Here is a 13158-nt window from a genome sequence, read left to right on the forward strand (position 1 = left end):
TTACATTCCCATTCCCATATCAATTACTCGCACAATTATGTGAAGCTTATTACAATTAGCCATTCAAGTCAGTATCATAAAAAGGGAAATGTACCTGGAAATGTATCAAACAATAAATCTTGTCACCAGTACATGAATCACCTCCACAAATAATTCTACAATTGTGAACACACTCACACAATCTGAATCAGTATGAATGGTGAGAGAGTTTCTCCCGAAGTAGAGTGTAAATTGTTCCAACGACGCAAATTATTTAAACGTGCTTATGAAAAGGCTTTACACTTATCACTGACGGTAAGAGTACGTTCAGTACTATCAAATAAGATGGAAATGAGTGTCTGAATAAATAAAAAGGAAAATTGCAACACTTACGCTGTAGATAAAGTGTTAACATGTAATTTATGGTACAATTTTTGAGAGTGCTTTTGAACCACTCCAAGTTTTCTCATATAGAGACGTTCTGTTTCTAAATTTCTACCATTTTTTTCAAGATCTTATACAGAGCATTGTGTTGTCGGTGTTGTAACAAAAAGTGTAAGTTAAAAAAAATCTCGCAATTTTCCTTGTTCATAATTACCACCCAGGTGTAGCATGATGTTTTGTTAAACTTATTCTGGTTGTAATTCAAAATTGAGTTAAAACACAGAGCACCTTCTAATTATAAATTACTTTTTCTGCTTGAGTAGTAAGGAAAACCATTTCTGGGTATATAATTTCCAAACGGAATTGGGTCTGAGAAAAAGGCTTATTTTCCTGTGATTATTGTTCATTTGTTTCAAAGTTCATAATACCCATCGCAATACTCATCGTAAACATCAGTTGCTTAAGTAGAATATTATGGCAGCGTTACGTTGTCTGTTGTAGAATTACTACACGAATCTTTTTTGATCAAATAAGAGAGGGTTACGGATTGGAATTTGTAGCCATAATAATAAAATTTTAATTAATTTTAATATGAACGTTTTGAATGGAATAAAGTGAAAATATGTACGGCTGTGAACGGAAAAGTAACTAACGAGCCGGCTTTCATCGAACTGACAAAAGAATTTGAATTTTGCTTAAAAGACTTCCATTCACTTCGAGTGTTGCAGTAAATGTTTTCTATCAGATTGTGGACAATGAATGCTAAAAAAACATGAAATTAATAATTAGAAAATGTTTATGGCTCATTTTTAGGATGATATTAAAATACAATGTCTATGGGTAGGAAAAAATTTTAATTGAATTTTAAATGTTACTATCTGAAAGAATGGTATGTATCCGGAGCATTAAAAACTTTTTTTTTAAATGAAATTTTGATTCTTTGAAAATGGGAAATATATTTTTTGTCTGAATTATAAAGTTTATTTGAACATGGTGTTTTTCAACCACCGCAAAGCACGATAATAAGACGTATTGTGTTGTGAAGGTAATTTAAGTTTTACTTGCCATAAAAAAGTACGCTCAAACTTCTAAGAAGTAGCTCGCAAATTATTAGTATTGTTAGTGCATTTTTCTGGATTCTATGTCGATTGCACGGATAAAAGAAACTGGAAAAATAAACAGAGCCAAGTGGTAGAACTAGTGGCATTCATAAAATATTTCTTTCATTTCATATTCATTTTAAACATTTTATTCATAAATCTGAATGTCGAGTATTGCTTTTCTATTTTCGAACCTTGTTTCGTAGATGCATCCAAATTAAATAATCTTCAGTATTCTCCCATCAAACTAAATTTCAATTATACTGAACTGTTTCATAACTTCTCGTAGAAATATATAAAGCAATTTTTCCGCTCTGTTGAAACTTTAATGGGAAACCCTCAAGTGCACTCTGTCAACTCTTCAAACTAATAACAAAAAAAAAGTATATCCCCAATGGAACTGAATTTCTGATTTGTATCCGCTATATATATGCGATCACATGAACTGGTTTCGTAACAATTCCCCAGAGAAAATGTATCATTGACATAAATCGTCTTTGTTTTGTTGGCAAAATCCTATTTCATTTGAACGGAGCATTGCAATAAATTTTTCAAGCTTTGTTTTTTGATGTAATATAATTCAAAATGTAATTTATTAAAGAAATCAAAAATAAGCAAAGCCTTTCATGGGAGTGATTCAATGGCATTGTTTTAAAAATGCTTTGCAAAATCCTGAATTATTATTGTTCTTCTACAAGTGGAAACAACATACACGATCCTATAAAGCCGTATTCATATGCATAATGCACAATGAACATGCTGCAGGATACATGTCCCACTTATGGGATATCGCTTGGATTTAAAAGGAAATCAACAGTAATTATGAAGCAAGCTTCGCAGATTGCAGAATAAATATCTGATGAAAGTGTTTCTAAAGATTACTGGAATTTATTTCATGAGAACATTTCCTCCTTATGAACACTGTTATACATTATACATAGCCTGTAAATTGGGGACGCTGGGTTAATATGTTACTTTTTCCTGTTAGTCTGTTACAGACGGCAAGCATATCGGGTCTATTACTTCCATCTATCAACGTATTTTTAATCTGTTGATTGATAACAAATGAGCCCGTATGTGTCAGGTTCACTGATTTAATCAGGCACTAAGCAAATCTCATCGCTTTTATTTTATTAGCAATTACCCGATAAACAGCTGATAGCCGTTTTAAAATTGTATACTTAAATGTTTTTATGATAAATGAAATTAAAAAAGAAACAAACCCGTATTGGTGCCACCAGTAAAAATCCATGCTCCAGTGGTTTTTGCAGCTTTCAGCAAACCCTTGCGTATTTCCTGAAAACATAATAAAAAGTACATAAAACGGCATCAAAGCGAGCCCAGATTTCGTTGAACATATTTTTTTTTGCTATATGTAATGGAAACATGTGAAAGAATAAAAAAACTTTTTTTTTGATTATATTGTGACTCCGTGACATATCCCTAACCACTAACCATCACGAAGAAAATTTGGCAGTGAACATGATTTCTATTTTTAAAAAAATGAAACTAAAGTTTGAGCAAAAATGTGTTTATCGTGTCAAGAGTTTTTACATCCAGAAAAAAAAATCGAGCCACTTTTTCATCACAAATTTACAGGAATTGTTTTACATAGCCGATCTTTTAACATTTTAACATAGACGGAAAAGCCTCTAGCACCTCGTTCTATATAGAGTATTTTAAACAGATTCAAACGAAATCTTTTACTTCATTTATTTGAACAGGGATTTTGCTATATAAAAGAACATTACCCTGAGTTCATCATATGTTTTTGTCATCGAGTCTGAACAGGTGAAATACTTTTTTTTGTATTTCACATCTCCATAACTTGCAACCAGATGGACATTCAATAATATGTTGACCTACGCTTTCCTCTGTTAAAATAGAATCCACCACCTCCAAAAACGTGACCTCAAATCAAATTTCCGTCCTGTTAATCTACACAAGATGTAACTAATATCATTGTTCCTTAATTATTCAATGGTGATAGTCTGAGTGTTGCAAATTAATTTCCTGTTGCTGAAAGAGGGATGTTTTGTTGCAATGGTAAACGTGACAAAAATATGGTAAACGGATCAGTCATCGATTTTATAACGCAAACCATAAATACAAAAATGTATTTAATTCCATACGAACAGATTTTGTTTTTTTGTTTGATATTTTTAATACGCTCCACCCCCTGTATTATAATAAGCTTTCATAAAAATTGATTGATATGTCTCTATTTAATATATATAAATTTGTCACAAACATTCATTTGGTTTTGTGGTATGTGAATGAATGAATGGTCCCCAAGCACTGAAATATCATAATTGTTTGCTTCAATTTCCTCATTGGTTAAGTTTATATAATTAACTACCCAACCATGTTGGGAGTTTCAATTAATTTCATCCGAACTTAACCTAATTATATATTCAATGTGAAAATTTAAATTTGACTAAACGGTTGGGATTAGATGGACCATTAATTTCATATTAAGCATGGCTTTGTATTCAGCATGGTTTTTTGTGTTCAAACAAATTGAGAAAGTTACACGCATTCAATGAAGACAAAGTAATGAGTCGTAGCCGGGACGAACATGACTTGCTACCGGAACAATATATTCAATTACCTTTTTTAACTTCGGCTGAAGTTCAAAATTAGCTTTGCCACCTTGAACCGTTATAAGCAGTTTGGGTAATTCCAAATTCCATTCTTTTGTAAACAACTGAACTAACAATTCTGGTCGGGTGTCATATGATAGACGAACGTACTGTGGAAAAAAGAAAAGAATAAAATGAAATTTACTTTAAATGGGAAAGAAAAATGTTTTCTCTTCAAATTTTACGTAGACAAATTCCCATATGAAACTTATATTGAATATAATGTGCTCTTGGGAATTTGCTGTAAACTAATACATTTCCCCCCCATATATTTATACGTACTTGTGCTTTGGTAGGATGAGCACCACCTTGAAACTCAATTGTTCCGTAAGCGTCTGTGGGATGTGATCTCGTATGCTTGTATGGTACCCATACATCTCCTGGTGTGCCAGCCTCGATGCCAGGTATAGTTTGATGGGTTGTACGTGATTGACCACAACAACATCTGTGGGAATTGAACAAACGAATTTTATTGCGGAAAACATTTTGAGAAGACGAAAATGTCGAATTACAAGAATTGTATTTTCATGTTTGGTTCAACGATAACATCGATAAGAGGATTACCGATTGAATGTTTCTTTATGTTAGGAAGCGGGGTGGACCTTTTTCTGGAAAATAAAAAGCCGACAGAAAATAGAGCTAAAGTCTGGTTAGTACAACTCGATTAAAACCAATAACAAAAGGAATTGTGATTGATTTGTCAGCGTTTAAGCTTAAATTAATATGATAATTCCAACAAATTAATGGGATCCAACTTCTACAAACAGAATAAGTAAAAACTTTATTGGACTGTAAGGTTGGTCTCGGAACAAAGGTTTTGCCATAAAATATGCGTATGGATGACATCCATTCTTACTCACTATGGCCGATTTTACTTTATTTTAATTGCTCAACCGTGCCGTTTATTTGAATTTTCTCACTTACATATGTTTCGACACGATAAATTAACCCCCAGAGGACAAATTTACCGCATTACACACATTTTTAACCAAAGCAATGCGAAACATAAATAAAATCAAATTTTTATTACTTTTGTAATTGGAAAAATTCCAGTTACATTCGAATAGAACATAGTATAATTCGGCCAAGGCTCGCACATAAAATTAGCCTTTACAAAAAAAAATATCAGAAATTGCTCTATAAGTGCACAACGGCACGCAATTTACCACAAAAGAAAATATACTGGCGGCCAAGAGTACCGTATGCAAGGTCCTTTATTATTACGAATACCATGGTCTGTTGGACCGAACAACTGTCGATATAATCAACTGGTTGCGGTGTACGATAGTTGGTATTTTCTATATTGCTAAATACTTAAAATGCGAACTTTATATATGTTACACTATGTACAACATGGCACATGTAAAGTGCGCGAAACTTATTCAAGGTAAATAAACCTCGAAATAAACACAATATATAAACGAAAATATTGTGTTCCATTCGGAAATAATACAATATCAACAGAAGCTGAAGCACCCGAACACATTACATTTCGTTGGTAGGATGGAACATCTCTCCTGTATTCGGATTTAATATGTAGCTATTGCCATTGGCTGTATAGTAGAATATTTTTGGGCGAAATTCGAAGACAAAATTGCTGTGTGTCTGTTGTAAGTGGAAATATGTTGAATCCAATTTATTGGAAATTTATTTTCAGAACTAACTTCAAACGAATATATAGGGACTTTCTCTAGACGTGTATTTGGATTGATCAGCCTAACGGAAAAATGTATTGTGAACAAAAAATGAATGAATAAATCAAATCGTTGGTTTTCCTTTGCACAGGAAAAAAAATATATTTTAGATAGTGGCTCAGCAGTAAAGACTTCTATAAAAGGTTTACTTATATTTATGTGGCTTAGATAATATTAAGCTTATTGTTCATTGAATCGAATAATGCCAAAGTTTAGTGATGATATTTTTTCAACGGAAATCGAGGAGAAATTTTCACAGTAAACAAATTTTTTTTCTTTCGTTCTTTTGATTCTTTAAAAAGCTTAAAGTCAATTCGTTTTGTGAAAGACGAAGAGACAGACTCCCCTAGGCAATAAAATGTTCGTTATGCCAAACCGGATTTGGTATACGCATTATTTGCGATTCGCTGTCGTCGCTACTACTTCATATAATGAAAATATAAAAAGGTCTTTGAGAATTTAATTTGTTTCAAATTGAAGAGTAAACTTTGCTTGCCGAAAAAAAATAATATTATGAACGCCTTAAGGGTGTAGGTAAGCGAATATGCTTGTGTCTAGCAAACATTTATGGAGAAATTTTAGACCTATATTCACATCGTTGATCGCTGTTTGGACGTACAATTTTAATTTATTTCTGGGAATTATTTCAAAATTAAAAACGCGTCGAAATATGACCAGCTAGTTAAAATGTATTCAAAAAAGGTAATATTGTAATGCTTATTAACAAAACAAATAGAACCCTTCACAGGTCTGGTATCCAAAATTTACATGATTTTTTTGGCTGCCTTCACATTCATAGATGATTGGGTTTGTTGACACAAATTGTATGGCTATAAACGTTGATTCAATTGCAGCATACGATCAACGTTTTCAATTCATGAAATTTTAATTGGAATTCGAATGATCAAAGCAACAAGCTTCTTCACCCATATTCTCAAACAGAATTTCACATTCATGGAATTCGTTTATGATTTTCGCCAGTCATTTGGAAATTTATATTTTTTATAGCAATTTGAATGATGTCTAAATTTTCCACATGCTATAATTCAACTTTGAAAATTTCGAATCTGTAGCTGGAAGATAAATTGTGGTAGCCAACAAATTTGTCATGGCGGTTAATCGATAGAATAAGAATATCGAAATTTTCATCTAGGTCAAAGCATCTTTAGTTTACATTTTGTGATAAACATAAAAGCATTTCTATCGAATACCCGATTGAACATTTGTGTCAACTGTAGATGTTTAATAGAAGTTTGATAGTTTTCAGAGTGTGTGCAGGATGCGATAAATGGATGTTTAAAGATTACCCACGTTTGAGTGGACTGTATGAGAAGAGGAAGGATTTTAAGGATTTGAAAGATTATGTCAACCAACAAATTGCAAATGGAAGTGAGATAATTGTTTAATGTATAGCCTAACTTTGACGATAATAATATTTCGTAAAACAATCTATCTTTGAAACAAATAATATCTATTCAAAAACGTGAGGTGAAGTTAACTTTACTGCACGGAGCCAAAACTTTACCTCAAGTTTTTGAATAAAAAACCTTACTGGGCAATGGGGCAAATGATGGAAATTGTACTTCTTGTGTGAAATTTACAGATCGAGGGTCGTTACAGACAGCAAGTATATGACCAGTATTATATTATCGGGTCTATCACTTCCATCGATCAAAGTATTTTTAATCGGTTCATTTCATGAATTTTACTGTATAAATGACCATGTTACCCAGAGCTTGTCATTATTTTTGTCGTCGTTATCCATGGCTTCATGGCAGAAAATCGATTTTAAGAATTTCGCAGCCAAAAATATGGCACTAAGTTCTATAAATCCTTTAAAAAGAAAGTCAAAATGTTCGCAAAACTTATACAGCCACTCAAAATGAAGAAAAAAATGGCAGATTGATTTCCAATCCTTATGCTACACACTTATTTGTTAAGAAAAATCTTATGGGAGGTCGGACCAAAGGTGGTTTACTATGCTTGGGTTTTTCACAGCCTCTTAGATGACCAGTGGCATGCCTTCAAAATTCGAAATATACTCCTATACTCCTATAGGAATATGGGTGACAATGTCTTCATTGGAAATCTGAGGTCGAATAGATATGGGGTAAAAGTAACACATGAAACAAAATATTGATGAACTCGCGAAATAACCAAGCAATATGCTAGAAATAGAGACACTGCAGAAATTGACAATAAAACAATCATGTTGTGCCATTCAAAGTTATGTTCTCCGAATAATGAAATTAAATTTAGAACTAAAACGGTTAAAACTTTATTAAGTATTTGCACCAAACCACTGTAATGCTAGATGAGTTAAAATATAGAGCCATTTAATTCGAGACATCGCTGTAACCTTAGCGAGAAAAATGATTGTATCCTTAACTGTCTAGATAATACGTCTCGTCTTAACCCCATGTACACGAAATATTATGCATAAAATTTAGGGACAAAATATTTACATGGGTACATATGGGTTGTTTAAACATTAATTACTTATAATAACTCCACCTAAATGAATGTAATTATATATTCAAGAGTGTTTAAACAACGCAAAATGTATAATTTTGTTAAAAGTCACACACTCAGCACTCGCAAAACAAACACACATCTACGCTTCATTAATGAATCAAAATTACTTACTTTGTTTCGTCCTTTGGGTTCGGAATAAATTTAACGCAGTCTCGCTTTTGGAAATTCGCTTCGATCCAACTTCTGGGAGCATGCTGTAATTCACAATGGGAAACATAAATTGTTTTAGCATTTCACAAATAAAATAAATTATTGTTCGTTCAAAAATGTAGCGTTGTGCTTATCTATCCCACTGTGTTCAATCTAAAATTCTATAAATATGTGTGCTTGCCTATTGAGGAGTACTAGGTACTTACGTACATTTTACGATGATATTTTAAAGGGATGAAATCGGATGAAAAAATATGCGAATTTAGACCGAATTATTTATTCATAATTTGTGTTTATCATTTTCGAATTTGCATAATCAGTTTGATTATGATGAATATCGGGGTGCTACGTGATTTGCGGGTAGACGTTGTGTTAGAAAATGTGTCATGATGATCAAACCATTCAAATATATACTAATATAGAACCATTTACTGTGACTATGACTGTTCCACTTGTTGGGAATCATGTTTGATGATCGGAAATTTTGTCATGCGTTGTTTCGTTTACACTTAATTTCATCTTATTATACTAATTGGCAGCATCGGTAAATCACCTTCAATAATGTTCCACATTGGATATATAATATGTATAAGACAGTATAAGCGCCGTGATTCATTGTATGATGACTATGACTTCTGCACGTAGAATTGTATGAACAGTGTTTTCGATTTAGAGTTTAATTTTGTTTACCTTTTAAGTAAATAACGTACGTTTACATTAGCTTTCTCTTAATGTATTCAATTGCGACACCCCTTTATTAGGAAAGAACAAACATTAAGTGGAGTAGAAATTATTGTCGGGATCATTACTAATCATTCATTTTCATTTTCATTTCATTTTCAGTATGTTCAAAGGTGATTCAAATGATTTACTGAAAGTCATTCCGCTGTATCAATAATGACATCGTATTTAACACTTTGATTTAACACAATGGAAATCAATAGCGTCAAAACGTAATCTATCACACGTTCTAGCCAAAATCAGCATTACTTGAACCGTAAAAGAGTCATGAAAGATTGATTTCGGTAATTAGTACGATTAATTTTTCGTGTTTCTGTTGATGGATGCATTTTTGAAACCATCCGAAATTTATGCCTACATGAGACAATGAGTGTAACGAGCTTACGTCTTCTAAATTGACGAAACAATAAATTTATTATCAAGACATAACATATTTCATGTAACAAATTTATTAGAGAGAATCCAAACACTCAATATCTTAATACCATAAAATATGCCATTAGGTTTTAGGTAGTTATACGGTTGTCGCATGTATAAATTAATGATGTGTGAATTCATTGAATTCGGTTAGATTAAAGAAGTGACAATTTCTCGGTTTGTTTTTATGTTATACAGAAGCGTGTTCATCACATTTAATTTTCATTTACTTTCATTCCAAGTTTTATTACTTGTATATACTCACAGTATACAATGTAGTAAATAATTAAGATTGTTTCAGTCTAGAATACAAGTTTGTATTTAGTATGTTTTATATGCCATTATAGAATGACATCGCGGTGATCATCTTCGCTTCATACGTTAATTTAGATTCATTATTACCTAAGCCAAGGATATATAAAAAAAATTACTTTTTTTATAGTCGAGGTAGAAGTATAAAACTGGGATCACCATATTTCTTCTTATCGGAACATCGGAAGCCAGCGTAGGAAATTGTTCAGTGAAAAGTTTTTATCGACACGATGATAAAACCTTGTGTTTGAACAATACAAGTAAAATATTGCATTATTCATCAAGATATGAGGAAATAGAACACAAAACCATGCTAGGTATTCGCAAAAGCCTGTAAAGAACATAAGATGGAGCAAAAAAAAACTTTGCTAAAGTTATCACGTAAATCCTCTTGTGACTAGTGTTTTGGAATAATTACTCATTAATATTAGATAAAGGGTAGTAGGTATGTCACTTTGTTCACATCATAGTAAATATTTCTAGCAAAAAATCTGAAAATGTTGTACACTCGCGGAATTTTGAAAACCGATACATTTTCTGTTTTGTGGTTTATTGGTTTTTTTCTGAGAATTTTGCATGTATTTTACATGGAGAAATCAGAAACTCAAGTAAAACACATGAACAGAAAATATGTCGGTTTTCGAAATTCAGTGCTTGTATATTTACGTGCATTTTACATCTCAAATTAAGGCCATTTCGTTTAAAATGTATAGCCGTGATGAAGATATCTTATCATCTCAACGCGTCCAGGACCGACCTGACGCACATGGCAGTGACAGAATCTTGAATAATAACCTGTTAATTTGTTTTATCTGATTCGTAAGCAATTTTTTAAAACCAGAGTTGTAATCAGCGAAGTGAAAAGCTTTACCTCCACCGAAATTATATGTTCTGGATGTGAACACAAAGACTTGGATCTAATTTGCACAAAAAAGGTTTTAGACCGTTTTAAAACGGAGTAAGCATGTGCCATAGGGAGATATGTGAAAGTATCATATAGCCTGTTATCCTTCTATCAGTAAAGTAGAAACAGTTCAACTTTTGTGATTGGATATGGGATAGGAATACGTGGTTTTCCAGACATTAGGGATTTTATGACTTCGGATAATAGTGTACATTACTTGCCAATTCGACAAATAATGGAAACTACACTTCATGTGTTTAATTTAACGATCGAGGCGTTGCCGATACCTCACAAAATTGAGGTAAAGTTTTGGCGCAGTGAAGTAAAGTTAACTCTACCTCACGTTTTTGAGTGAAACTTCTAACAATTATTTTGACGTTGAATTGCTGGTCAATAAGTGAGAACATCTCGACTTCTTCATATACGTGCGAGTCATAATTAAAGACTAGGCCATAGTATATAATTATCTCTACTCGTTTAATCTCTGCATCAAACAAATTATAAAATCCCACAAAAAATAATATTAACTTTGAGTTATCTTCTCGCCGTTTTTATCATAATAATATCATTAAAATTTTATACGCCTCGGTAAATTATACAGTATGACTCGGTGATGTACAATTTATGTTGAGAAATTAAAAGCTTTACATAGTCTGAGACGTTTATAAACCTAAAAGTTTTATGTGTTCATAGAGGACGATCAAAATTTGCGTAAATTTAGCAAAAACAGCTGAACATTAAGAACATTGTCCTACTTTTAAAAATGACTAAACTTTACGAATTTCGGGAAGATGTTCAGTTTTCAGTTGAATTTATTGTTCGAAAACAAATTAATTGAAAAGACTTTGGCTAAGTGTATTGACCTTTTTGTTAAATATATTTATTCAATTCGTTGTTGTTGTCCCATAACTTTGGTGTTGATTTTATCCACAAAACTTTGTATTTCATCAAGTAAACTAAATACAGTCTACACTACAACTATCATAATTTCGCTACACCTTAAACGTAATATGGGAAAATGTATTTTAAATTCGATAAAATCAAATCGGTTTTTACTTTATAATTTGCCTACCACTTTGTAAATAAAAGTCTAAACGAAATGTTTATTTTTTGATAATTTTTGTTACTCATCGGTGCTATTTCCAGATTGTAGCCAAATACTCAACGTATTGCCGAAAAGAACACATATATTTATATTTTTGATGATGGCACTTTGTATCTGTTTATTTTTTCTGTATTTCTTAAATAAATAAAAGGTTTTTCAGCTACAATCTAAGAAAATCTAACTTTTATTTGGATTTAATTGAAATGATTGTTTCTCTGCATGTATTATACGAAACCAGAAGGAAAAAAAAGAAACAGAAGGAAAATGAGTTCGGTTAACGGAAACCGGAGCCTGCCCTTTGACATTTATACTAAATGTGAAATAAATAATTTCGACTCTCGGTGTATACATAAAATGCCTCCTAGCGAAGTACCTTCTAAAATTTCAAGGTAAGAAATTAAACCCAAACATAATTACGGCTGAACACAACCAACACTGTATACATGTGCATGATACATTGTATTTCAGGATAAATGAAAGTTTGACTTTGAAGTTGATCTTTAGTGATGATTTAAAATTTTTTTAATAGGTTTCTCCTTTCTACCTAAATAATAACGAGAGGGTGATTGTTAACATGAAAATGACCATGGCTTCTTAACTTACTAAAGTAAAATTTTCTCTAAATGAGCACATAATTCAAAATTAGTTTGAGACAAAAATCAGCGTAGCAATAATGAAAAGCTGAAAACTATTTTATCTATAGTACCCCCGGAAAATGACTCATACTTCACTGTCATGAGTGTTCAAACTCATTTTCCGGAGGAAAGTGAAAAAGCTTACGTAATTGATTGGAAATTTATATTTTCTCTTGTGTGATCGCAGCCCGAGCAGAAGCCAATCACACAATGGAAAATATACACTTCCACCCTCACACCTAACAAATTAAAAATTTCAAAACGAGAATGTATGATTGCGCTTAGAAATAAAAACTACAGTCGGCGTCAGTGAAATTTGGACACGAACTTGATACAGCTGCTTTTCAGATGGTCCACCGATACAAACGTACGTAAAAACGGACTTATGAGCAGTTTTGCTTGTATGAGTGGTATCAGTGGATCAGCTGAAAACGGCTGAAACAAATTCATGTCTAAATTTCACTGACGTTTCCCATACCTGGTAAACTTTCTGACAGTGAATTCTATAGATTTTCATTCGCATGCACCAAAATTTTCTAAAGGAAAAGTGTTCATGGAAG

At 32.3% G+C, this 13158-nt stretch overlaps 1 protein-coding gene across 7 annotated transcripts in view; it reads right to left on the reverse strand.

The window, feature by feature from the left end:
• The window catches only part of LOC119073431 (transient receptor potential cation channel trpm), a 54933-nt gene that overhangs the window by 18031 nt on the left and 23744 nt on the right, over positions 1 to 13158 (reverse strand). For all 7 annotated transcript variants that reach the window (XM_037178910.1, XM_037178909.1, XM_037178908.1 and 4 more), the window contains exons 4-7: positions 8446 to 8528; positions 4388 to 4550; positions 4075 to 4215; positions 2687 to 2759 (exon numbers count right to left, since the gene is read on the reverse strand). In XM_037178910.1, coding sequence (XP_037034805.1) covers positions 2687 to 2759; positions 4075 to 4215; positions 4388 to 4550; positions 8446 to 8528 — 460 coding nt within the window. The remainder of the gene's footprint in view (positions 1 to 2686; positions 2760 to 4074; positions 4216 to 4387; positions 4551 to 8445; positions 8529 to 13158) is intronic.

This window comes from Bradysia coprophila, unplaced genomic scaffold (genome assembly GCF_014529535.1).
Source record: "Bradysia coprophila strain Holo2 unplaced genomic scaffold, BU_Bcop_v1 contig_138, whole genome shotgun sequence".
In the NCBI taxonomy this organism is placed as follows: Eukaryota; Metazoa; Arthropoda; class Insecta; order Diptera; family Sciaridae; genus Bradysia; species Bradysia coprophila.